Genomic DNA, 27,286 nt, shown 5'->3' with positions numbered 1-27,286 from the left:
AGTGCCTAGGGACTGCTGCCAAATCTCCTCCTCTCCACCTATTTCCCAGCAGGACTCAATTAGAGGTGTCTGTCATTTGCAGCACACTGAGGCTCTGCTGCCTCATCCTGCTCTGAGGATGAGCATACTCCCACATACCTAAGAGGACAGAGGTAATGTTTATATCCAAACGGTGTTTAGCCTTGACTTCCAGCTTCAGCCGGGAGGGGTGGAGCCGGCTGGCAGCTTGTTGTTGCCAGGAGACTGAGCAGGGCCACGGCTCAATAAATGGCTCCCAGCCTGGGAACAAAGAGAAATCCTGTGTCACACAGAGGCCACACTGCAATGCTATTTACATGCCCAAGTATTTAGTAATTCAGCTTTAGTAACATTCTTTGCTTTCAATCTGTTTTCAAGATTTCTAAGCCTAGATTTCTAAAACTAGTTTTTTCTAAGTGTTTCTCATTGTGGCACTGGCACTGAAGAGAGTCTGAAAGTGTTCAGACCATTGGTTCAGGATGGAAGTTTTATCTGTGAGAAGCATTTGGCCATCTGCACTGAGCAGGGGCTTTGGACCTGGTGTGTGGGTCCATACCCTGCTGTCAGAGCTTGGTGGAGCCCTCTGTGGTCACCCCTAACTGCACACAGTTCTGTCTTTTCTGCCAGGCTGATCCACCACTCCTTCTGGATGTCTCCAAGCTTCTGCTGGAGCTCACTGCATGCAAGAGGAAAGGCTGCTTTTCTTATGTGGCAAGATGGCTCAGCAAGGTGTGCTTGATGAGCAGTTCTCTGTCCATCTCTTGGTTGTTTTCATCAAACCAGTCTCTGTTTGACTTTGAGAACCCTGGGGATTCTTCAGAGGACTGCAGGATGCTCTTTTTAATGCGTTGCCAAAGTGCCTCAGGAGAGTGACGATCTACAAGTCTAGTTTGAAGGTTTCCCTGGAAGCTGTCTCTCACTGTACCTTTTTGAAGATGGTTAACTCTGAGCCTCTTCCTTGGAATGCCACCCCTCTTAGGGCTGGGCTTAAAGCAGAGGATAAGTCTGCATGGCACAAGGTGGTGATCTGACATTCTGCACTAGGCATTGCATGATGAACATTGCCAACATTCTAAGACTAGATTTCATTTACTAGCTAATACTAGTATTAGCTAATACTAGTAAATGAGTAGCTAATACACTTCAGTAGCTAATACTACTGGCTCCAGCTCTTCCATCTGAACCAGTGGATGCTATGGTGTAGGGTCTTGAAGAAACATCTTTATTCCCACAAAAGCATTAGAAGCTAATTACAGCTTCATCCTGAAGCTATCTAGAAATAAGTTATCTGACAGTTTTGAAACTTACTTGGTTGCAAGTAAGCTCTCTACTTTCCACATCCCTCTCTCTGATACCAAGTTATGGTAGCTTGTTTAGGATTACATGTTCACACACATAAGTCAACCTTTCATATTCCCTTAGAAGCATTTCACACTGGGTGAATTTCAGGCTACTGTAGTAGGCAAGGCTGGTTTGCTACACTAAAATAAAGAATATACCACCCCCCAGTATCTCACCTGAAAGCTCACGATTGTAATAATCTCCAGAGAGGGTAAAATGAGCATAGCCTTCAGGGCTGGCTCTCAAATGTTGGAGAAAATTCAAACCTGCAAAAAAAGTGAATGTTATAATGCAAAACAATCAAGTCTCCTCATTTTGTGGACTGTAAGTAAGCAGTGTCTTGTCTTTTAAATTTAAATAGTACAAAAAGTATATCATAATACTCTGCAAATAACATTTACATCCAGACAGGCTTTACAACAGAGAGTTCTGCTCAGGACAGATTCCATTTCTTCTGATGGATAAAGGGGAAACCAGAATTTTACCCTAAAAAGTCTAATCTTCTTAGAAGCAAAACTTAAACCAAATAAAATCTAGAAATAAGAAACAATGAGCCCCAGAAAACCCCTCCAAGCTCCACACAACGATCACCACCAAAACTGCCAGATGAAATTTCACAAGCAACCTAATGCATGGTGCTGAAAACACAGAATACCCACAATAATTTTCTGCAACTCTTTCAGCAGCACAAGATACTCACGTGAAAAGGTTAACTCAGCAAGAGGAACATCACAGTCCATGCAGTCATCAATAAAGCAAATGCAGACACTTTCTGCTTTAATTTCCACTCCAGAGATGAACTGAAAAGGCACAATCCCCTGGCTGTCTCGACCAGAAGAGGTCAGGGAAGCTGATTTCAAAGGTTCAGCATTCTTAAATAACCAACTTGCTGCTTTTTTCAAGTCACCTTAGATAGAAGGAAACAACCAATCATCATCTGCTTTCTCAATGAAGTGTACTTATTTAAAAACAAACACAAACAAACTAAATCCCTCTCCCCTAAGAGTGTAACAAGACACCAACAGTACCCTGAATGAATTCTACTTAAAAAACATAAATATGTAAGATTATGAATACATTGGTATTTTCTAAGAATAAGAAATGTTCTGAAGTTTGCAGATCAAGTGGCAACATAACAGAAATCTATATTAATACTGTGAATGCCTATTCAGGAGGTGAAAACCACGAGGGTGCTGAAGACTCACATTTCAGAGCTTCATCTTCTCATGTACTGCACACAGTAATGGTAACAGCAAGCAAGAGGTACACCACAAAAGAAAATACCAAGGCAAAGCTCCCAGAAGAATACACTGGGACACCCCACACAGCTTCTCAAAAGGCAAGAAGAATCTTTGAGGGATGGGTTCTACACAGCAGGACAACAGACTAATGAGAATACTGAAGATTATAAACCAACACAGAGCCAAAGTAAAGAAGAAAGGGAAATACAGCATCAGCTACCTTACAGTTTGAAAGATTTTACTTAAAAGCAAGTTAAGCAACATGAGCAATCTGCAAGACCAACAAAGAATATCTGAAGTCACCTTGGCAGATCAGAAGAGCTTTATGACAGTCTTCCATACTGAACCCCAGCTCCTGGAGGCGAGCCAGCTGCACCTCTGTAATGAACAGTTTAACCAGTTACAAACCTTTGACAGATATCTATCAGAAAATCAAAAATATTATCCAAAAATATTACCAGAAAATCTTTGTTGCTATAGATATAAAATGGCTTCACCCCAACAGATTAAAACGTACCAAGAACAGGATCCAACACACGTTTGGCTATCTCTCTGGTTTCATGTGTCAAAGAGGAAGTCTCAGTCACCACTGTTAAACTGGGAGGACTAGCAGTGTTTTCAGCAACAGAGAGAGTTGAGTCAGGCATAGCTGCACTGGTCTGCTGAGGAATGGACTTAGCAATTGCCAAGAACAGTTGAACATCATTGTATGACAGTCTGATATCCAGAGCTTGCAACTGAATCTAAATGAAAAGTTAACATAAGATTCAGTTACCCTTTTCTACATGCTTTTCTTGTATACTTTGGATATTAACAAAGCTTTCCCAAAAGAAGACAAAATTTAGTATTAAAATCTAACAAGCACATTGCTTTAAAGCTCCAGTAATAAAATTACCAAGCTTGCTATTATTTACTAAACACCAAAAGCATTACAAGCACATACCAGAGGGAGGAAAATGTTCCTTGGGTATAATGGTATAATAAAGTCTCTAAACACTAATAATGAGATATAGAAAATAAACCTTTTTCTTTCAGTTATTAGTAACTAATATGCCTACATTATCAGACAACGTTTTTTCCTACTATTAACTTCTATAACAAATCATTCCTTTGTTAACAGTAAAAGCACTTTCTGCAAGCTTCCTTCTTTGCCTTTTCATTTATATTATTACATATATACATGTAATATATATAATAAATGTATACAATTTATATGTATATAATATAAATATAAAAATATATAATTATAACAATAGAACATAATATAATAATATAATATAAATGTGTATAATATATATAAATGTATATATACATTTATATTATTCTTTTCTTCCACATGTGAAAGCATTCTGTTGAGTCTTTTGGCATAAAAACGTAGTGCCAACTCAATCTTGTGTTCCCTATTGCACAGTTTTTTTCAGGCCTTCAATATTACCTCTAGAATAGGAGGAAAATCTTCACTATTGAAAGCATCCAACAGTCCTGAACCACTTGAGTAGGAAGCATTCCCAACAAGTTCCACCTGAATTTGTACTGGGTCAATAATTGACAGTGCAGTCTCTTGCTCCTTCCCCAACCGGCACGAAAAAACCTAAAAATTAAAAATGGTTTAAAACAAATTAGGAGCCAAGAGAACAGGCCTGGCAAGAACCTCAACATCAAAGGCCAGTTTGTGACTCAAAGCTAGATTAGTAACTGGCAACATTTTAAGATTATAGAAAAATGTTTCAGTGGCTTAACAAAAACACTATAAAACCATTCTTAAAATTGAGGTAGAATAAGAGCATCTGATGAGGAACTACCAGGCTTGAAAAATCAGCTGTAGGTACTACTCTGCAGATGTTTATAGTAAACTATCTTTGCAAGCTCCTCTCTAACTTTAGATACTTCACAAGACAAAATTTCTCCTGTCTTACCTCAATGCCAAACAAACTACCAGAGAAAGGACGGTCCAACAGCTTGGGCTTGTAAGTGAGAACTGTAGTGCCCTTCAGAATGATTGCATTGGTATCAGAACAAGACATGTCCTCCACGACCACAAATTCAGTTCCTTAACAAAACAAAGTGACAGATAAGAAACATGGCAACTGGAAATACCATTCATGTACCTGAAGCATTTGCAGCAGGTTTCTTGATTTTCTGTCCTTCAAAGGACCTGTTTTTTTTCCCACTAGCACGTGCCTTTTAATCAGAAAAGCTCCTGAGAAAGCAGCAGAGAATTCATTTACCTGTCACATTAACCTTGACTTCCAGTTGTTTTTCTGCAGACACAGGGAGTGAGGAACGTTTGGTAACCACTCCACTTTTCACTGCTTTGGGAACCACAGCTGTCTCACTGCCCTGAGGGCGCTGCCGGGAGGAGTGGGGATTTTCCCTCTTCTTGGTATCCCCAGGAGTAGATAAAAAGTCATGAACAAGTAACAACCAGTCAAATATCAGAAATACACGAAGGTTGTTCAGGACAACTGTGAAACTGGAGGAATCCTTAGTAGACCTTTTAAGAAGAGAGAAGCACACATATGAACTTCACATATTGCATACTTTTAAAATGATGTGGAAAACTACCAGAATCTATAAAGAAAGAACCATATGGAACTTTACAGGAATACACTTAGTTTAAAGAGTGTCTGGCCTTTGAAATATATATATATATTTTAAGAGATTGAATTTCATCAATTTGCTGTACTCATGGAAACCAGATCTTAGCTGTGTGAATGCTAAACTGTAATGATACAAAAGATTAATTGAAAAACTGTGTAACAAGAAGCAAACTTATAAAAGCTCCTTTAGTATATTGAGATTGTTGATACTAATTTGCAAAGTCTCAGATTTTAAAAGTGGTATTTTTATTATTATTTTACATCTGTTCAGCATCAAACCTAACATACTGCGTGTGAAATTCAGACCTGGCTCCACATCCCACTAGAAGATTAGACATACAATGTGTTTCCTCTCACACCCTGACAACATTTTGCAGCACAGGAAGCTTCTTTGTCATTCAGGAAAAATGCCAGCCTTGCTGAACTTTTAGCATCACATCTTGCATATCTGCCTAGAAGGGATAAAACTGTTTGGCTTTGTGATCTGGAATACCAATTATATTTGGTCATGCTAACTGGAAAATAATCTAAGTGCTTAAATACCATGAAACAGTTTTATATCCAGCACATTTTGAACTATAAAATCTCCAAAGAGCCATAATTCCTTTGTGAGAAGCAGCCTGCCTGTACTGTTTCCAAGAGCAAAAGCCTTTAACCCTCCCTGGCTCTCCAGGATATTTCCAAAAGGCACGAGCCAGTCTAACACTATCACTGAGCTCAGCAAAAGCTCACATCTAGTGCCAAGGATGCTCTCACCAGTAAAAACAGAACACATGCTTATGTGGCTGAAATTTAAAAGCACAACAGTTGGGAAGAAGATTCCTGAAACTATCACTCATAAATCAGACTAGGCTACACTGTGCAAGCTAACCTCCAACACAGGCAAGCACCAGAGCAACAGTTATAGAAAAAACAGTTTCTCTTTTTTTAATATATTGCACCTTTAAATATTAAATTGAATTTTAAAAAGGCACTGTGATGTCTCTAAGCATTTGAAAGAGATTTACATCAAAACCAAACAAAGTAAGAAGGAATAGAGAAGAAAATGCAGAAACTCTGTGAAAGAGGTGCCATTTCTGTACTACTGCTTCTCTCAGTAAGACAAGTGTGACACCTACTGGAAAGCAGCTTTTGTGCAACATTTACTAAAAATTCTAGAATATGGTTTTATGCCAAGATACAATAAACCAGCCTTATGAAGCCACAAGCACTACTGATTTTGATAAGCCAGAACTTAATCTGATACATTACACCTTCAATTCCAAACTTTTTTTACTGCAACAGAAGGGCACTAAAAAAGAAACTTGAAAAGTCCAGTTAATTACTAACTGCAGATTTCAAACTATCAGGTATGGCTGACCACTCCATCTTCAGATGGGAAAACAATGCCAGCAGTCTACATGAAGAACAGCTCTGCTAAAAACAAATGCCAGAAGGACTAACCTGAAGTGTAATTCAATCTGGATTGCTCCTGGACTACTGGTGTTCTTTGATGACTGAAAGATGCAGTTGAAGACATTTGGCATGCCTGCAGCAGACTTCTGTCCTGCATAACGTGTGTCAAATGCCATCATGGAATGAGAAACCAAATTTACAGATTTGGTCCCATTAGAAGAGCTTTCAAAAAGCAACTTTGATTTCTTAAAATCAAACCTAGAAGAATAAAAAGCAAAACAATATATTTAAGAGTCTTGTAGATACTTCTATAAGTCACTGGTTTTAAAAGCATGCATAGCATGTTACTGTATCTTTTATTTATGTGTTTTCTAAAACAGCTATTATCATATTTCATGTCACACAGATAGAAAGTAGATCTGTACTGCATGTAATATTTTCTGCTGATACAGAACCTTCTGAATTAAAGAAAAAAAACAACACAAACCAACACATCAGGAATCTGTTTTTTTAAGATTACCTCTCACTGTTTTCTTAATTAGAATATAATTTGCCTTGGGCAAGTCAACTGATTATTGATCTTTTATCTCAAGGACTACTTGAAAGACACTGATGGCATCTTCTGAACAGTGTCACTCTCTTCCATCTTTCAACTGAAACTCCCAATTTGGACTCTACTTAAGAAATTCTATTTCATTGCATTATTAGACCATGATTTCATGTATTATGTTCATTCCTGTCCTATAATCTCTCAGGTAAGCATAGTACTTGGGATGAGGTATTTACTAACAAAAGAAAATTCACACCTGGCTAAAGAGCTGCATCCATCTTTTCCTTTTGGGTCCATCAGTTCCAGACTCACATTAACCATGTCAATGAGGAATGACATGGAAGTATACACTTCTCCACTCAAAACTGTCTGCAAGGGGAAAAACAGCAACAATCTTTTTAAGTGCATCTGTTTAACATTAATTTCCAAAATAAATTTTGTTATTTCAGACTAATAAAACCAGCTGCAGTGTCTTTCACCTTCAAAGACTTTCACTAACCATCGCTGGGTAAAAAAATAAAATCCCATTTCCCAACAGTGTAGCCTTCAACCTGAAAAATTACTATTAACCATTTTGACTCTACTCTTCTATGGCTTGTTTGTTCTTAAACAAAATGCTGTCACTGTCTCCCTCCCAGAAAAAAAACCCACAGAGCCAACAATTCTCTCAAACTATTTCAGGTACCTTCTGTTATTGAATCAGACCTGCAGGTTGTGCAACAGTAGCTCAGCTTAAATAGTCAGGAATTTTTTTCACCACTGATCTACTTGAGCATCCTTGAACTAACACATACAAGCACTGATGGCTGTTTCACACCTCTCTTCTAAAGATAAGAACCTCAAAACCATGAGGCAACCATAAGAGCAAGCCACACCTGGAAGGACAACAGAATTGCCCAGACAAACCTGAATTCACAGGAATTTCTACAGACAAAAAGTTTCTTTTGCTGTCTAATCAAAATCTTATTAAAAAAACCCATCTACCATGGCCATCTTTCTTCCTGTAGCCCTAAAAGCAGATTAGAACATGTTCTTTTACAAAAAGGTTCAGCAAATTCCTTCAAAAAGCAGTGCAATCTTTCCAACAATAAATGAATTCAAACCCAATAGGTTTTGCAGAAAATTACCTTGTAAACTACAGGAAAATAACAGCTATTTATCCTAGCTAGCAAAACCCCCAGACATTTCAAGACTGAATTTCAACTGCACACAGCTCCTCTTACATGAATCCTGGGATCCTGCAAGTCATAAGGCCTCATGAACTCCTCTATAGGCTCCCCCAGGTTGTTCTCCAGCAGCCCACGGATCAGTTTATATTTGTTCAAATCCAGAGAGCAATGGACTGATGACAGATTGCCATGGATTGATATATCTGCAACTGCATGACTTAGCTCTCTGCAAGGAAGGTAAAATACTCAGGATTTCAAGGTGCTCTTACAGAGCAGGCAGGATTTTAAAGACAGAACACAGTCCTGGCTTCAGGCTGCCAGGATGATCCTATTTAGATACTTACTTGTCCAAGTTCCTCTCTACTTGTAACTTCAGCCTGAAAGGTTCTGCTAACAGGCTGCCTCCTGTCTGCCTCACAAAGTAGGATGGAAAGCTCAAGTCTGCACTTGTGTCTTCCACAGCCTTCGAATACTCTCTTGGATACCTTTCTGCAGCAAAGATGTCCATGTCTTGCAGATCAACTACAATGCAGTCTAAGAGGCAGATGTGGTCCTCTGCAAGTGGACAGGAGGTAACACATTAATAAAGAAGACTTTAAAGTCTGTACAAAAGTAGTCAACTTACTTTAAAAAGAAAGCTAAGTCTCTCCTGGAAGGTATCCTGATTTTTTAAATAATTTTTTTATTCACACTCAATACCTTTAAATATCAAGCTCATCCACAGGTATATGTAAACACATAATTAAGAGCCCAATTATATTCCCCAAATGTCTGCAATATGCATCTCAAAAACTGCCCAAATTGCAGGACTGTTCTTCCAGAAACTGAATGACCATTCCCCTGAGCTGCAAAAATCAACTTGGACCTAAAGGGTAATTCCCTTTTACATCTACAGTCTTTATATCCAGAGCCTGACTTTTTTAGTGTCACATGAGGTAAGAACAAGATTGCACTGTGTTAATTTACAAAGAAACAGAAGAGTTATATTGAGTTTTCTACTATTTATCACATACCTGGGCTGTCAGGATTTGGTACAACAGGCAGCTTTGGTTGTTGCCCTTGTTGTTTACTCAGTGTGTTCACGGGCTCATTCTTCAGCCTAGAAATGTTTGTTCCTGATGATTTTTTCATGAACAAACCTTCCATGACTGCTTTTGATTCCTCAGCACTTGTTTTCTTCATGCCATGTTTTGGAGTTCCCAAAGGAGATGCAAATTGAACAGAATCCTGCTAAGGAAAGTAATTTTGTAATTAACAACAGAATTTTAATTTCAGTTCTGAGGAACCAATAAACCAAGGTTCAAGTAGCAGCAAATTCCTGTCAAAACTCTAAATATTTTATCTGAATGCCAGTTATCTTTCACTGTAGAAACATGGCCACCTTTCTTCCTGTAGCCTTAGAAGTAGATTAGAACATTTTCTTTTACAAAAATGTTCAGCAAATTCCTTTAAAAAGCTGTGCAACCTTCCCAACAGTAAACAGATTCAAAACCAGTGGGTTTTGCAGAAAATAAGAAAATGCAAACATTTAAATGAAATTAATACAAAATAGAAGAGAAAGACTGTGAAGACACCGAGCATGTCTGCAGAATAAAGACTGTTAAATGTTTAAAGCTTTTCCTCAGAACATCTTCAGGTCAGGAAAGCAACACAGACCATGATTTCTGCAAGATCATGTCAGCAATATTTTACTAGAACTTGTGAACACTTCTATAAATTAATTACCATTTTATGCACTTTAAAGATTTTAATCATCATACTGAAATGTGTCCCCATATTCTTCTGCAGTAGCTAAAGACAGAATATATCCCTACTCTCATTCTTAAAATCCCTACTTTTGGAAAATAACAAAAGCTCATTTATATCAATGTACAGTACTTTTTACACTTCCCCATCATCACATATCCCATGGAAATCTTGTAAGATTTCCCACCTTCACAATGCTGAGCACTAAAACAATCACATCAACACAAGGAAACTCCCCCAAATGTCTGATGTGAGAGGTTACGCACTGTATTTAACTCCTGAAGGCAATTTCAGAGTTCCTTTAGTCTGTTTTGATCTAAATTTATTAACCTCATGTTTCAGTCCTGCTCAGATTGCTTGCAGATAACTTGGGGGCTGACCTGCTGGAGAGCAGTGTAGGTGAAAGAGACCTGGGGGTCCTGGTTGACAAGAAGATGACCATGAGCCAGCAATGTGCCCTTGTGGCCAAGAAGGCCAATGGCATCCTGGGGTGCATTAGAAAGGGGGTGGTTAGTAGGTCAAGAGAGGTTCTCCTCCCCCTCTATTCTGCATTGGTGAGGCTGCACCTGGAGTATTGTGTCCAGTTCTGGGCCCCTCAGTTCAAGAAGGACAGGGAAGTGCTTGAAAGAGTCCAGCGCAGAGCTACTAAGATGATGAAGGGAGTGGAACATCTCCCTTATGAGGAAAGGCTGAGGGAGCTGGGTCTCTTTAGTTTGGAGAAAAGGAGACTGAGGGGTGACCTCATCAATGTGTTCAAATATGTAAGGGGTGAGTGTCAGGGAGATGGAGTTAGGCTCTTCTCAGTGGTGACCAGTGATAGGACAAGGGGTAATGGGTGTAAATTGGAGCACAGGAGGTTCAAGTTGAATATCTGGAAACATTTTTTTCCTGTAAGGGTGACAGAGCCCTGGAACAGGCTGCCCAGGGGGGTCGTGGAGTCTCCTTCACTGGAGACATTCAAAACCCCTCTGGACACGTTCCTATGCGAAGTGCTCTAGGTGGCCCTGCTCTGGCAGGGGGGGTTGGACTAGATGATCTTTCGAGGTCCCTTCCAACCCCAAGGATTCTATGATTCTATGATTCTACCTTCTGATGTCACCATACAGTCCTTACACTTAAACTTTCCTTTCTAGTTTTAATCATTAATCTTCTTGCCTTACATGGGTTTTAATTATTGTTAACTGGAAAAATTCATTGCAGCCATGATCAAGGATTTTGAGATAGAAAATTTGAAGACATTAATATTTAACTTCATACTGTAAAGACAAGATTGAAAAGTACATGCAAAGAAAAATGATCATACCATCTATAAATCTGTGAATTTATGCATTAAGTCCAAATGAATAGCTCCTCAGACATGCATAAAGAGCACACCACACAGCAAAATTAAATCCAATTCTTCCAGAATTCAGCAAGGCCCTCAGAACAGAAATATAGTTTTTAATATATTAGAGAACCTTTAAAGTGCTAAATTCCACAAGAAAAAAAGTTTTTTTAAATGAATGAGGAGCACCTGAACACTACTTTAAAGATGTGAAATACCTCAAATAAAACTGGATCCTTGTATGCATTGCCTTGTAAAATCAGATCCTCAAAAACAAACAATAAAAAGAAAAAATGAAAATAAACCCCAAAGCCCCCTCTGATCCCATTTCAAACCCCTAAATTTTACAGTGTAAGACAGAATTTTTAAGTTGAAATGCAACTACTGTGCACACATCCTTTCTTTTAACTTGGAACAGTAATTTAGCAATCTACCACTTACAAACCTTTAAATACATCACCACATGAAAGTACAGAAGACAACTCAATAGTACAGTCCAATATTTCCTTACAATAAAGGCACTGGTTTTTAAATAAATAAATCAGACAAATATCAGGACACAAAACTGCTGCAATAGTTTAGTCCATCTAACTTCTGCCCCCTTTAGAGAGGGCTTATGGGGTTCCCAGAACAAGAACCCATTTTGTTCCATAGGGAAGATACAGAAAGCCATCCAAGAGAGATTTTCCTTACCTCCAGTTTTCTGGCTGCACCTTTCAACTGCAACACAAACCATTCTCTGTCCTTAGGTTTAAGCTTTCACTGGCAAACTTTCATTTTCTAATGAAACTACACACACTCAGTTTCATTAAGATCAGGAAAAAATAAAATTATTAAAACCAATTCTGCTTTCCAGTGTGTTCTAGCACACGTGAGCCAACACAGAGCTCTGTTCTACCACTCACACTCTTGTTTATTTGGTAAGAGCTGAAGCAGCTGCTGAACAGGGTTAATTGAAAGCTAATTATGCTCCCAGGTACAGGTGTGCACCCAGCTGGGTCCTGCTTCCTAAAAAGGGCAGTTCTAGCGAGTTCTACAGAACTGTTCCCCCAAACCCTGGCCCCAAAGTCTCAGAAAACAATCCCCAGGTGCAGGCTGATCAGGGAGCAGGTGGGTACAATCAGCTGAGCTCAGATCCAGAAGATTACCCAGCACACTGTCATGGACTGTGTCACTTGTACTAGTAGTACAAAGTATATTTAACCAAACACCTAAGAACCATTTACTGCTTTGGCAAAGAAACAAAATGCACAGGAACTAGAGAAACACGAGGTGTTAAATGAAGAAGTAAGATTCTTACCTTGTTCTTTAATGAAAAAGTACCAGGCATACCCGCAAACAGGAATCTGTTCTTGACTTTCAGTTTTCCAAGGTTGGCTACAATCAGACTATTGGATTTGGAGCTTTCAGGTATCAGCAGAACAGGAGCACCAGCCTCAATATCCAGGAGAACTCGGGAAGCTCGCTGTGCTTTATCTCTGACCTGGGAAGAGTAAAATTCATTTTTAAAAAATTTTGAAAGAATACAGGGAGGGGGTGATTATTTTGCTGTGATTAGTACTGAATTCAGGAACACTACACTCCTTGAGATATGAAATTAAGATGTAGTAAATTTTTTTTACTGGAAAAAAAAAGAAAGAACTTGAGCTCTTGTTTTAGGCCAAGAAAACAGACTGGTTAAAAAAGGGCCCTGATGCAAACAGCACACACCTGTGCAACACATGCAGCAACCAGGAATGAAGCACACTGTCACCACTGAACTAAGAAGCATAACAGACACTACTCAGGTCAGTGCTTGAAGATTACTTCAGCAGCAGGACGACCCTAAATAAGGTCTTTTAACTACAAGATGATCATGAGCAACTTCCACTAAATCAGAACTCAAAACCTCCCATCATTTCAACTCACGGAGTCGATGCATTAGCCTAAATTCTATACTGCATTTCAGCTTCCAAAAATACTCTAGGGAAGAAGAGACAAAGCCCAGACATACTGTTTGTCCTTCAATTGCTGCTCTCTGCCGACCCAAGACATCCTGAAGCTGAGTAAAATGTTGGATGAAAGACACCACCTCTGCCTGGAACCTCTGAGTGTGCACATACTGAACAGACGCCATCCGGAGAGTGACCCGAGCATCACACTCCCTCTGCAGCAAGGGGTCTGGCCTCCCATATCTAGGAAAAAGGTTGGAAAAAACAATTTAGCCATCTTAGCTACCTTTTAGAAATAGTCCTATTCATTTTTTGCATGCAAAGTGATAATATAAAGGATTTAACTAATGTTGACTGTATATAATTAGAACTCTTTTGACAGGCCGTGCAGACCTGACAGTTGTGAGTTTCTTTTCCCAGGGGTTTGTTTGGGTTTTGGTTTTCTGTGGGGGGCAGTAGGGTGAGGAAGTCAATGGTGCTAATGTTGAATGACAAGGAGTTTAAATTCATACTTGTAGATCTGGAAAATGAGTGCTTCTTCCCCACTTGTAGTGAAACGTTCTCTGTAAAATTCTCCATGAGCTGTAAGATCACTTAAGGACAGACTTCCAATGCTTCCTTGCAGAACTAAATCTCCCTCTGCAAGACAAAGACAGACCATTAGGACAATTAGGACAACCACAAATAGGATATTAAACCCCAAGTTTCTGTCAGTAGGATAAGCTACAAGTAATTCAATAAATCACATCCAATTAAATGTGAAGCCTGATGACACTGAACTGCCCCACCAAGTGTGGTGTTGTCACACCAGTGCTCCCAGAGCCCAAACATAACTCCATGCTTTACATGCATAAAGTGCTCACCCCACTCTGATTTGTGGAAACATAAGACACAAAGTGTTAAAACCCTAGCTTAAATGATCAAGGGAGAAATGACCACCTGGGAGAAATGCAAGGATTTAAAAATCAAGCCTGAAAAAAACAAAGGAAGAAGCAGTGGGAAGAAAATATGCACCATGCCCAGGCAATGAACACAAAAAACCCAGTGAGAACCAAAATGAAAGCATTTCAAAGCACAATTCAAGAGAAAACCTCCTTCTGTTTTAAACTGTAGACAATTTTAGCCCTCCAATCTACTCACCAATCACTTCCAAGTGAGCTGCAAGCTTTGACACACTGGCCTTAGCGAGCTCACTAGTTGTCTTGTTCAGTACCAATGATAAAGAATGGACCTGGTCAAACAAAAAGGAACAGGTTGGGATCAAACCTATACAGCTGGAACATCTTGCTAGGTTTTTTTTCAAGGCAATTGCACTGTAACACAAATGCCAAACAAGAATTATTTGACTGGGAGACACTGGAAGAAAGCAATCATTTTGACTTTCTTCTTTGCACATTAAGAGGTCTCCCAAGAAACTCAGAATGATCAGGTCATCAAAAAAACCTAGCAGAGTTATCTTCTGTTTCTTTTCTTTCAAGACCTGTCACTTTCAAGTTAGACTGCAGGACTTCTGGGCAAAGATTCTTCAAATACATATATCAATGTTTTTTTTAAAAAACCAACCACATGTTTATGCATATATACATATAGATATAAATGTGTATTTATAAAAGTATATACTTTCTAAAATTAAACAAACTCCATAGTACACAGAACAGTACAGTGCCAATTTCAGTTCATGAGGTCTTTAATACTGAAGCAAAGTTACCATTTAAGAGATCACATCTAATCTGTGCCCTGCATTGTCCCAGGGAAGTAAATCACTGCCTCAAAGCCTTCCCCACTCTCAGACACAGAGCAGGCTGCATGGGGGTGGGTGGTAAAACTCTTCCCATGAGAGCTCCATGGGATGAACATGGAGCACTCCAGCATCCTCTCAGTGTCCAAGGAGGGGCACAGAGCAAGGGAACCAAATATTTTGCAAACATTTTGCTTTTCTGTAAGTTCTACACTTATTCTAAAAAATACACACTTTAAATCTACTGTTTCTGAATTTATACCCATTCTCCACTAGAAAACAAGACAACATTTTAACCAAACGTTTTACTTTTCTATAAACCAGATGCTTTATGACAGGCAATCCATTTACTATTTTGCATCTCAAGTATACCTTCAGATCCAGCTTGGTGTTTACAGGTTCTTGGGCTTGAGAAGCTGACAAGGTATTTATTTCTGATTTGATTGTCTGCTGAGTATCTTCAGGCTGCAGCTTCATAGCATGGTTATCAGCAGTGGATCCAATCCCAAAGAAATCCAGTATCACCACCCAAGTTTGCAAAGTTATTAAGACATCTAGGCAATTAAAATCAACATCCACACTACGGTTAATGTTCTTATAGTGTGAAGAAAATTCAGGATGTTTCCTGTCCACTAGGAATATATTGATGTGAACTAAGGAATCATCAAAGTTACTTTTTCCACAGGGCAACTTGGATCTGTCTGCTGTTGGAGAAGGAGGTGGAGTCAGAGGATACTCAGAGTCAGCATCTTCTTTCTGCTTCTTACGGGAGGCACAAACTGGTCTTTGGTACAGCTGAAATACATTGGGGGCTTCTTCCATGTGGGAAGGAAGAGATCGTGGCATATCAGGATACTCAGCATTGGAGACTGAGGGACAGGACTGTGAGAGATATTCCTTATGTGCTAAACTGGATGGCTTGGGTGCTCCGTGGGACACCATGAGGTTTTTATACATGGAGTCTGGGTTTTTTACCAGGAGATCTTCCATCAGCAGAGAGCGCAGTGCAATCTGAATAGACAAAGTCTGAGGATGATCTTTAGCAAACTCCACATCAAAATCCTGGAACTTAAGGCTGACAAGGCCCTGTGCACCAAGTGTAAGATCACCACTTAACTGAACCTGGAGCTCTGAGATATGGAAGTTTGCCTGAATCTGAGAAAAAGACTTTGTTTCCCTGATAGCTAAGGACTTGTTTGGAACAGAACTGAAAGTGGAATGGCTGAACAAGCCATTTTCCTTCCGTTCACTTGAGAAGTCTGTGCCTGTGCTATGAAGTGATGCTGAAGGAGAACTGGGACAAGTTGAAGATACAGAGGTGGCTGGAAATTTGTTCAAGTCTTCACTGTAAATTAAATTATCCAGAGTCTGAAGGACTTGTTCATACACGTGTTTTGCTAACACCACCTAAAATGGTAGAAAAAAGAAACACTCGTCACGTTAGAGCTCTCTGTATGAATAAAATCAGTGCATAGATTTTAAAACTCCTAAATGGAAAGACTGTGGGATTTCAAACCAGACAGATTTCAAATTTGTCCACAAGCAAAAAATAATCCAGAACAGGTACAATGCAAAGCTGAAGCAAAACAATTCTCCCTTATTAGCTCTGGAAGATGACCCAATCTGCAAATTGCAGCATAGGACCCTAGAATAGGATACCTTGTGTTCCCAGGCAAAAAGCACCCCCACAGAGTAAAGCTAAAAATAATTCAGCACATAAACAAGCCTTACTTTATCATGATGAGATTACAGAGTAGCATACAGAAAATACAGTCTGCTTAGCCACCATTGCTTGTTTCTTCTAAAACCCTCTGCTCCTGCAGAGATTTTTTTCAACATACAGGCATTTTAATATTTAATTTCTACTAAAACTGCAAATAAATGTATTTGGAGAGTGACACACTTATTTTTCCTTCTGTGATACATGTTCATGGTAAGTTAAAGTTAACTAATTCATAAAGATGTCTAAAATGCCCCAAACCAAGATAAAATTCTGGTCATTCTTATTATGACTTAAGACTGTCTCTTCTAACCATATGTATAAGGATCTCATTTCTAAATTCCCAACATGTTAAACTTGGAAGATATTTGCCTGAAAACACCTGCCTTCTATGTAGGGAAATACTTTTATATTGATAGTGAAAATACAATGTTACTACACCTGAAGAGGGTTCACAAATTTCCCTTCAATCTTCATAATGCTTGATATTCCAAAGTCTTCACTACTCAGAGGAAAAGTTAAATCCAAATCTCTCTCCAGTTGTATCTTCTCCAATTTAAACTGAATGGTGGTGTTATTCAGGATGTGGAATGCTGTTAAGTGGGATGAAAACAACATTTCAATAGGTGAACTGAGTATCTTACAGACTGTTGTGCAGAGCTAATGAAGTAGGCATTTTAATTGCTCAGAATCTCTTAGAAATGCTAAAATAAGCAGATAGAGACATGCTTTGTTAAATTTCTGCCTGAGAGGCCTTGTTCAGTTTTTGATTAGGAGAATAAAAATGGGCATTAGTGAAGAAACTTCTCCATACTAATTAAAATCAAGTATTTCAGGATGATGGGTGAGAGAGAATTTACAATCAGACCTATGGTCAACACAACATTTTGTAATAACCTCTATTACTCATATAAAATAATTAAGAGTCCTCCAATTAACATACCATGACCTTTATGTAATGATTCAAAGAAGTCATGACGAGTAAAATGGGATTCTTCCTGACTATTAACACTGCCAGGACCTGAGGAAGAATGCAGCCCATGAGACACTTCACTTGCAGGCTCCTTCTTGCTTGTAAATTGACTACTATTCAAAGAATACATTTTAATATCTTTAATTTCAACTTGCAGTCTATCATTTTTAGATTCATCTTCTCCTGGTACAAAATTCTGAATACATATTTGTCCCAAATGACCTACAAGCAGTTCAGAGCTACCAGGCTTTCGAGGTATTGAGACAATTGGGGATTCAATGTTTACATTTAATATAAGCTTAATAGTATCAGTTTTGAGTGGCTGTGCTCCAAATGCATATCCTTCATTATCTTCTAGGTTGGCAACATCTCTTGATCGTGGTGTTGTATCAAACAGAGAAACCATTTCACTGTATTCAGCAGTTTTAGTTGCCAGGACTGTGGTAACTTTGGAAGCTGCACTTTTCAGCATGCTGCGGAAATTCTCTTCCAGTTCATCCATTGACAGAGTCAGTTCCTTCAAAAATTTAGCTGAGTGGTTGTAGTGCAAGGAGGCCATTTTGAGGTTGAGAGAACACTCCTCTTTTGACTTTTCTGTCAAAGTGAAACTTAGGGCATCTGGAAGACTATTCCCATCATCAAGCCTAAAGAACAAAGACTCAAAATAATCTACATCTCCAATAAGATTTTCATACCTTACAGTGTTCCCTATGCTGACAACATACTGGTTCTTAACACTGTCTTGTGTTAGATCCATAAGGTGAAGGCATCCCAGAGAACCATTTACATCAAATTTACCACACATGGAGACATTGACCTTGGTGCCACCAATACTGGCTGTTGCAATTTTTCTGCCATATTTCTCTCCATTTGTCATGCCAACTGTCCTGAGAAGGAGTACATTTAGCCAGTGAATATCAACTGCTACCTCTGTGTTCTGTGCATAGGTAGACTGGAAGGTTTCCTGTTCCCTCCAATCTCTTTCCAAGTCAGTTACCAAAGGCTGAGGACTGGAATCTTCCTTCTCCTTTGGGAAAGATTTCTGGAGAAACCCAATCAGTTCCACTATAGTCTCTGGATTAAGGATGATATCCAGGTTGTTCACCTGCACAGAGATCACTTGCAGACTGCTATCCAAATTCATGGATGGGCACTCTGCACTCACAAACTGATACTCTAATCTTATCAGGGACTCTTGATCTTTCCCATTGTTACCAGATGAAGTATTTGAGGCTGCAGTGCTTCTCTCTGCTGAACTTCCTACATCCACAGGACGTGCATCCTGTGGTCCATACACTGGAGACTGAGCCCTGCTGTCTCGCAGACTTCCCGTTGGCACATCAAAACTCAGATTCTTATGAGAAGCCATCAAAAGATCAAAATCTGTTCCATATGTTTGCATAGTATCAACAAGCAACAGGCCATGGACAGTCAGGGACACTTCTGCATCATATGGCCTTTTCACAAAATGAGCATCAGTGCCAAAAACTTTGAGCACAGAGATGTATCTCCCGTTGCTCTCAACACCCAACTGCATGCAGTTGACTTTGAACTCAGCCAAAAGCAGCTGAGATTCCACAAGGACTTCCCTGGTGTGCTGCTCCAGCATGACAACACTCTGTGTCAGATTCATTACAGAATCATGCAAACTGCCAAGCTGGTCAACCTCTGCAAAGATTTTGTCTTTCCCTAGATGCAGGGCATCAGAAGACTTGGTTTCAGATTTACTCAGCTGTGAACAACAGTTCTTCAGAGCCAGGATTTTGTCCTCATTAATGTGAATTTTCAAGTCTGGCAGGGTGCCAGACAGAACAGCTCCTGGGTATTTAGGGTCAGAGGTGTAAATCAGCCTGCGTTCCAGCTGCAGGTGGACATTGAATTTTTCTACCACGTGAGTGGGACCCACATCACTGTCCTGAACATGTTTCCAGTTGTCCTTCACTCGCCCCACCATGATCTGCAGGTCCATAAATGAAAGGGTGTATCTCTCATACATTTTTTTACTCATTAAGTGTGCTTGCAGCTGCTCCTCACTGATTTCTACTCCGGTGATTTCAGACATTTTGATGCCACTGTTAGTGTCAGATTCTGGTGGTGGAGTATTGGGAGGAGTTGCAAGTGGTGTTTTATATTCTTCATCACTCAGCTCATTGGTATCTGAAGAAAAAGTATCTGCACTCCTTTTAGAGTCTTCTGTGAATTAAAGAAAATAATAGTAACCAAACAAATAAAAGCAAGAGTATTCTCCCCCCCCATCGTTTCCCATCATTACCTGATCATCTGTTCTGAAGTTCTATTTTTTAAACATGAAGTACACCCAGAACTGTCCTTTCCCCCTTCCACTCCCACATTTTTTCAACAGAAAATCCACTTCTTTCACACAGATGCAGCTGTCAGTTACAATGCATCACAGAATCTATCAAAAGACACTATTGCTCCAGATTTTCAAACCACTTATTATCACAAGATTTACTTTTAATCAAGTTGCTTAAAAAACCTCCCTACACAACTCTTGCAATCCTAAACTCCTCAAAACAAACTGAAAAGGAAGAGCTATTAACTATAATATATTTAAGATCAGAAGCTTTTGTCCAAATAATCTTATTGCATAAGGCAAACATTTATTTTATTATCCTATGAAAAGGATTTTTTTATTCCATAAAGCAAAGATACCCAGAGTAGAAATATTTCACTGTAAATAATTTTGGGTTGACACCTCAACTTTCCCCCACACCACTAACAGCTCATCCTAGACTTGTACTTTTTTTTTAACAAAATGAATACCAGACAGCTCTCTTCAAAAATGCTTTTAACATCTCCTCACACACCATACAGCTCAGCTAGATTTTAAGCAAGTCTAATTTAATGTACAAGTCCCACCACACTATCTTTTTAATTTTCCTGAAAGGAAAGGATTTGCTTATTAATCTGTGATCTTTGCTTTTGAAGGAAACAAAACCACCCGTTTTCATCTTTCCTCAGACAGCTATAGATGCATGTGCTAAGAACAGAGATCCATGTGACTCCTAAATTAGATGGCTTATTCAAAGCACATTTTCACTGCTCACAGCTGAAACTCACACCACTCTAAGCCAAATTCATCTCTCTGGTAAAATGCCTGATGCACCATCTTCCCATCTGTTCACAGCCTCCAAGAGGTGCACGATATCTCAGTGGAGCCTTTATTTTAAAAGTTAATTCCAAAACAACCTCAAATCCCCAACAAATAATAATAATAATAATAATAAAAAAGCCCCAACAACTCCCCCCCCATTATTTTTAAAATTGTGTATCAATGAAAATTATTTTTTTATAGTAGCAAAATGTGAAACTGTATGTGAAACTGTATATATAGGGGAAATAGCCTTAAGACATCTTTTCTTTCTATGTAGACTCAAGAATTTCTAGAAGGTGCAAAGAAAAGCAAAGCTGCAACAATTACAGATCAGACCTTGAGAATTGGTGAGTAATATTCTTCCCAGATCTACAACAACTAACACAGGATCCACAAATTTGAAATCATCAGGAAAGATCACTTGAGGGGCAGAAATATCAAGGCACACAGTCCAGCTTTTGCTGTTTTCCTGAAAGTCAAGAAGAAAGAAGTAATAGCACACAAGAGATATGTGAGGGGAACCTAAAAAAAAAATAACCAAAAATGAAAAACAAACATGTCAGACAAATCTATCTACTTCACCACTTTTTCACCTGAAGTTAATATTAAAAAATTCCAGCCATACTGAAGTTTGACAGCTTGTTAAACCACAGACTCCTATTACAGTCAGTGAAGAGACATTTTCATGAGGTGAAGCATCCCATACTAAGATGCAACTCTCTTGCATCAATTTATCTAACTCCAAAGTCAGAGATTCCTGATGATTACTTGGAAACCACCAAGGCAGAACAATTTTTAAATTTAGAATATAATCTTTAAATAAAACACACAAAAATTTAATAAATCTGACAATAGCAGAGCTCCAATGCACACTGGAGCCAGTAAGAACAGCCAGTGCTATTCTTCCATGAACCACAGTGGTTTGCAGGACAGCAAAAGGAATGCTACAATAACACATGCAGAACTCCACACTTTCTTAAAAAAGAACACCATGTAAATGAACAAAAAAACCCAAAACCCAACTCCTTCGAGCTTCAAGTCCTAAAACATAAGGCAAAAAAATTCTACATAAATATTTAGGGAGCAAAAACTTACAATGAAGTCTCCTACTAGCAAACGATCAATAGTTTGCCTGATTTCAGCTTTTGTCTGCATTTTCAGCTTGTTGTACTGTCTCCTGGCAGCTTCAGCCACCCTCGCCTCTAACTCAGACTGATATCCAAAACCTGCATAAGAAATACAAAACAAACTAGATATAATTTTGTTCCTCTGTCATTGAATCAGGAAAATGAAAAAAGAAATGATCTACTGGTAAATTTTACCAGTAAAATACAGGAAAACAGTAGTGGCAAGCCCTTGACTGTACACACCAGGCTGCTTTACAGAAAAAAGGAAGTATCTAAGCAAAAACCAAGCAATCCCACCAAAAAACCCTTCCTAAGCCTTTTTCTGCTCTTTGACAGATTTTCAATCTGATTTACTTAAGCTGAGAGAGACAGAGAGGGTGATAAGCATTAGAGAGGAAATCCTGACTAAATGTTAAATTAGTGCAATGTCTAACAAGTAATTAAATTGCAGAGGATGTCACTTTATACTCTTACAGGCTCAGGTACTAAACTCCTAAAACTCACAGTTCTTAGAAGCCTGGATTCTTTGATTAGTGCTTATTTCTAACAATGAAAAAAATAAATACATAGTACCACCAAAAAAACCCCAATCCCACAAAAAGAAACACATTAAAAGGTTAACCTGAGGTATGAACCCTTCCCTTGTAGAAGAAGTCAGCTACTTTCTTGATGGCTTGTGGATTGTAAATAATATTTAGAGGTCTGGTACTGACTTCCAGGCGCCTCTCAAAGTTGCTGTGGATTGGGTTTCTTTCATAAAGCATCTCAAAAACTGGGGCATCAGGATCTGCAGCTGAACAAAGAATGAGTTACAGAAAGCAGCTGTTTAAGAAACCAAAGCAAACACACAGACAAAATAAAAAAACACACCCCAAAGCATTAATAATTTATTTTTAGTTGGGACTGCCACGAAAGTTGTACCTGCCTGAAAACTCTTTAGTAACAGTAAAGCAGGTAATATGAGCAGCTTCTGCTACAGCCAACAGAATCCAATGTATTTGTAGATACAAACCCCATTTTCAGTTCTGGGATCCTAATGCTGAACTTCTACCCTTTTTTTCCCTTTTTTAAAATCAAGACAAAAAGCAAGTGCAACTCCTACTGTCTTAAAATATATTTTCTATTACTCACTTTCTTTAAAGTCACCTTGCTTGCACCCTTATGTCTGAACAAAGCTTCTATAATTTTATATTTACTGTTTACTGAAAACATTGGCATGAATTGAAACTCTAGGCACACAGCTATGAAATTTCTTCTTTGTAAGAATTCTCTCATGTGCCTGTTATCACCAAACACAAAATGAAATCTTTACCAGAGTGCTGATTAGTCATTTCTGAGCAGAAACTCTGGAGTCCAATGGAAGACATGCAGCCAACCTCCTTTTGCTGAAAAGAATTTAAAAGAAAATGTTGCTTCAGATAAAATCAACCAAGACACCTGATATAAGCATAAAAGTCTTTTCAGTATCAGTCTTGAGGTTACCTTATAGATGAATTAAATGTTTACTCTTAGATTATTACATGATTGTTTTTCCTAGATGTAGCCAAACAAGAGAATTCAGCATGCCCAAGAAGCTCATGCTGTCTATTCATGTAGCAGACAGACTGAAGTCTGAAGTTCAAATGTCAGCCAGTTCTCTACAAATTATGAAGTACAAAATACACAGGAAATTCCCATGGAATTAGACTCAAATTTTATTTGCCTAGAAGAGACAGCTGAGATCTTCTCAGCAATTCATTGGGAAGAAAATTTTAAAAGTTCTGTACTTCTGCTTCTGATGTAACAGTACACAGGTGAAATAAAACTTCCTGGGAGCAATGAGCTCTAGGATAAAGAAAGAAAACATCACTAATTAAGCAGCAATGCTCATTGTTCCACAAATCATGTTTTGTGTAACAAATTATCTTCTTCCCAGCTAATATAACTCTGGAAATAAAACTACAGACAGATGAGGCAAACAGCAGAGAGCTCTACAAACGATCCTTGGAGAAGTTCAAAAAGAAGAAACTGATCTCTTCAAGACTTGTGTTATATTTTTGTGTTCTCTTTTTTTTACCCAGAAAGAGAGGTATTGAGTTTTGCAGCATAACTATTTTCATGCACACTCATGCATCCTACATAGTAAGTCAAAGAGGTTTTTTTCACTTACAGGATTTGGGAAAACCAGAACAGGAAATATAGTTCCTTCTGTTGCCAAATCTCTCAGAAAAAGACCACCAAGCTGGACTTTGAGAAGGGAAGAATTCCTGCGAGGAAGGGATTCTGCTAAGATCTTTACACCTGGAACATAAACACAGAAAATGCTTTTCTATCTTTAGGAAGCAGCACAGATTTTATTTAAACTTTACAGCTAACAAATTACTGTCCAACAAGCAAGTCTTCTGGAAGTGAATATATATATTGATTTCTATTAAAGAATTTCAGCATGGGAATTTGGAACACATGACAAAGATTGTGAATATTTCTATATTTTCACATATTTCACATATTTCTATATGGCTCCTTCTTTCATGCATAACACTGCCTAAAATTAAATTTCTCTGTTGGACTCATACCTCTGAAGAGAAAAACTTATTTTCACTTGATACATCAATTTCTGTGAACTGTTTCTTTATCTTCATTTTGAACTTTGTTTCAGGATAGTAATTTAGACAATTAAAACAAAACATCAAAGGAAGGTCTGAAGACAGACACAGCTCTGGTCTTTTTTGAGAAAGAAGAGAACTTGACTTAATACCTGAAAACTCCAGCTGCATAAAAGCAGTCTCCTCAGCATGCACCACTTTCTTCTTCTTATGCAACAGAGTGAAAGAGCCACCCTGCAACTGTAGATTTAATTTAGCAAAAACATGATCTCTCTTTGTAAAGGTATTCATGCTAGAAGCATCTGCAGCAGGATCAAAAAAATCATCTGCACCTAATTAAGAAAAAGAAACAAAAAAGCCACACAAAAATGCATTAAACAAGTCAAGGTTCTGGAAGGCTACTGAAGAACAAAAAAGTTTATCTGAATTTTAAGATAAAGATTTACATAACAGCCTTAAAGAGAAACAGAACCCCCTCTTTTTCCATACCTAGGATATCTTCTGGATTCCACTGCTCCTTTGGGTCTGGCAGCAGCCCTTCAAAAGGTTCACCTTCATATGTTTGCTGAGCATATCCATACCAACCTCCCCAACCAGGAAACCAGGACTGGAGATACTGCAGCATTCCAGTGCCACTTCCATGTGCAGATTCTCCAGTAGGGGAACCCCCATGGGAATCAGGAAAAGGCTCTTTAACACTCTGTTTGGACATGGAATACCTGTATGTTACTACTCACAAGTGAAAGAATATCACAAGCATATAAAAACATCACAATAAAAACACAATTCCATCTTCTGTTTACTCAGCACTTTTCAGTATACCAGCAGTGATATTTTCAATCAATGCACATCCTATTAGGAGAGCAGCAGCAGTGAAATAAAACATAGCATTGGTTAACTGCTGCATAATCATGTGCATATGGCATTATTTAAATCTTAGTCTAGAAGCAGTAAACAAAAAAGTCACCCCTTGGCATCACAGAACAGCTCTAAATGTTAACAACTGCATGTGAGAGACATTGTACTGTTACAGAAACAAGTCTGTATTTCATGAAGTGTGCTCAGAAAGCCATTTCCATGAGGCTCACTTCTCATTTATTTACTCTGAGAAAATATTCAGACACATGTTAATACACTGCAGCAGAACAGAACACAATACCTCAGAATAATTCACCTAAAAAATTCAAATACTGCCCTGTGTACTGCAGTGTGTTCCTCACCTCAGCTATGTCATGAAAGTTGTCATGAACAATCTCACACAGTATCTTCAACTCTTCATAGGTTTGCTCATCCTCTATACGATCCATTTCTGCCTGAAAAGATAAAAAAAAAAAAAGGTAAAGTAACTGCACTAAGAGTATAACATCTTGTTCACAAATATATCAAACATCTGCACTGAATGAGTTAGGGATTCACAGAACAAATTAACTGGATAAATCAGGACGAGGTAGCAGTCCTGTTCAGTTGCACAGACATGTTGTCTTCCCTGTACTAATTAAGATGTTTGTGAAAGCTTATAATTCACCCAGAACAAGAAAGCAAAAGACATTTTTCTAGTCCAATGGCACTGCCCTTGTTAGATTTCACAGGTCTGCTGAAGACAACATGAGCTAGATTGCCAGATACTTCAGAATTTCCAGCACACTGACCTACTCCTACAGCTCATGTCTAAAGAACACAAGAGCACACATGACTCAAGTGTGTCAGTAGAATCACACCTGTAGTTAAGACAGGTGAGGTACATGCTGCCCTGAATGGATTTAACAAAGAAGTCCCAATACATCTAAAGACAAAAAGCAGCTATTCAGAGGGTTTCTTTCTTTCTAAAGAAGGTCACAGTTCATTAGGGACACTTGGCCTCTAAGTTCTTCATTCTAAATACAACTGTGAAAAAATAATGAAACCACAAAGCACCCCCAAACACAACTTTCCCCACAGTACCTACCCAACCATGTGGGTGACCTGACACATTCTCTTACTTAAATACATTTGAGTCTATAGAGAAGATGAGTTAAGAAAGCATGTTACAGCTTGACATAAGAGTTAATGCTATTTTTGATGAAAACCAGTCACAGTTCAAAAAAGCTTTTTGCAGAGTGAAACAAAAGCACAAGAACCCTGCTGCACACACACCTCCCACAAACCCAGGCCTCAAGTTGTGGTCAGAAGACAGACTGTGAACTGGAAACGTGCTGCAGTAAAACTGGAGACGTTACTCAGCCAGGCTGGGTTTAAAATTTGAGAAGATTGAACAAATCACATATCAGCTGATTCATCAGTACTGTAGGAAATCTAAATACCTGCTCTGTAGTAGACAGTGGCTCCCCTTTCAGCTTGCTGTAATACATGTCAGTGTAAGAGACTGCATCTCGGGCCCGATGCAAGGCAAAGCCCCAGGAGGAGCGTTGTCTCTGCTCCCTGATCTCTGCAATGTTGGCATTCAGAGCAAAGATCCACCACTCCCTGCAGCTGAAACAGTTTTAAGTTTATTGCATTAGCATTTAACATTTCAACTTACTGTATTAGCAATATTTATAAAAAACCAAAAACAAGTGTATGTCTAACTGGTGAAATGTCCAAAAGAGGTTCAGGGAAAAAAAGAGGGTGGTTGCTCACCCAGGTGACCAGTATTACAAACTCTAATAAATGACTGTTTTCCTGTTTTCTAGCTTTTTATATTTGTCTTCATTCCAGTCTCCCCAGTATGGTTTTT

At 38.7% G+C, this 27,286-nt stretch overlaps 1 protein-coding gene across 4 annotated transcripts in view; it reads right to left on the bottom strand.

Annotated features, from left to right (window-relative positions):
• The window catches only part of VPS13D (vacuolar protein sorting 13 homolog D), a 90,326-nt gene that overhangs the window by 56,039 nt on the left and 7,001 nt on the right, over positions 1–27,286 (bottom strand). For 2 of the 4 annotated variants that reach the window (XM_030463440.1, XM_030463441.1), the window contains exons 10-38: positions 26,874–27,042; positions 25,794–25,886; positions 25,063–25,273; positions 24,726–24,905; positions 24,138–24,268; positions 23,301–23,373; positions 22,611–22,781; positions 21,957–22,087; positions 21,198–21,330; positions 17,717–19,939; positions 17,215–17,366; positions 15,426–16,460; positions 14,456–14,546; positions 13,828–13,954; positions 13,378–13,558; positions 12,685–12,867; positions 9,328–9,541; positions 8,659–8,869; positions 8,369–8,540; positions 7,402–7,514; positions 6,644–6,853; positions 4,829–5,094; positions 4,517–4,650; positions 4,036–4,191; positions 3,118–3,343; positions 2,904–2,978; positions 2,060–2,266; positions 1,536–1,625; positions 139–279 (exon numbers count right to left, since the gene is read on the bottom strand). In XM_030463440.1, coding sequence (XP_030319300.1) covers positions 139–279; positions 1,536–1,625; positions 2,060–2,266; positions 2,904–2,978; positions 3,118–3,343; positions 4,036–4,191; positions 4,517–4,650; positions 4,829–5,094; positions 6,644–6,853; positions 7,402–7,514; positions 8,369–8,540; positions 8,659–8,869; positions 9,328–9,541; positions 12,685–12,867; positions 13,378–13,558; positions 13,828–13,954; positions 14,456–14,546; positions 15,426–16,460; positions 17,215–17,366; positions 17,717–19,939; positions 21,198–21,330; positions 21,957–22,087; positions 22,611–22,781; positions 23,301–23,373; positions 24,138–24,268; positions 24,726–24,905; positions 25,063–25,273; positions 25,794–25,886; positions 26,874–27,042 — 7,499 coding nt within the window. Of the gene's footprint in view, positions 1–138; positions 280–1,535; positions 1,626–2,059; positions 2,267–2,903; positions 2,979–3,117; positions 3,344–4,035; positions 4,192–4,516; positions 4,651–4,828; positions 5,095–6,643; positions 6,854–7,401; positions 7,515–8,368; positions 8,541–8,658; positions 8,870–9,327; positions 9,545–11,602; positions 11,651–12,684; positions 12,868–13,377; positions 13,559–13,827; positions 13,955–14,455; positions 14,547–15,425; positions 16,461–17,214; positions 17,367–17,716; positions 19,940–21,197; positions 21,331–21,956; positions 22,088–22,610; positions 22,782–23,300; positions 23,374–24,137; positions 24,269–24,725; positions 24,906–25,062; positions 25,274–25,793; positions 25,887–26,873; positions 27,043–27,286 lie in introns of all 4 variants that reach the window. The other 2 variants (XM_030463438.1, XM_030463439.1) reach the window with 2 other exon arrangements.

The sequence above is a fragment of the Calypte anna genome, chromosome 21, assembly GCF_003957555.1.
Source record: "Calypte anna isolate BGI_N300 chromosome 21, bCalAnn1_v1.p, whole genome shotgun sequence".
Classification (NCBI taxonomy): Eukaryota; Metazoa; Chordata; class Aves; order Apodiformes; family Trochilidae; genus Calypte; species Calypte anna.
Note: the sequence above shows the minus strand (reverse complement) of the source record. Positions and strands in the feature narration are given on the sequence as shown.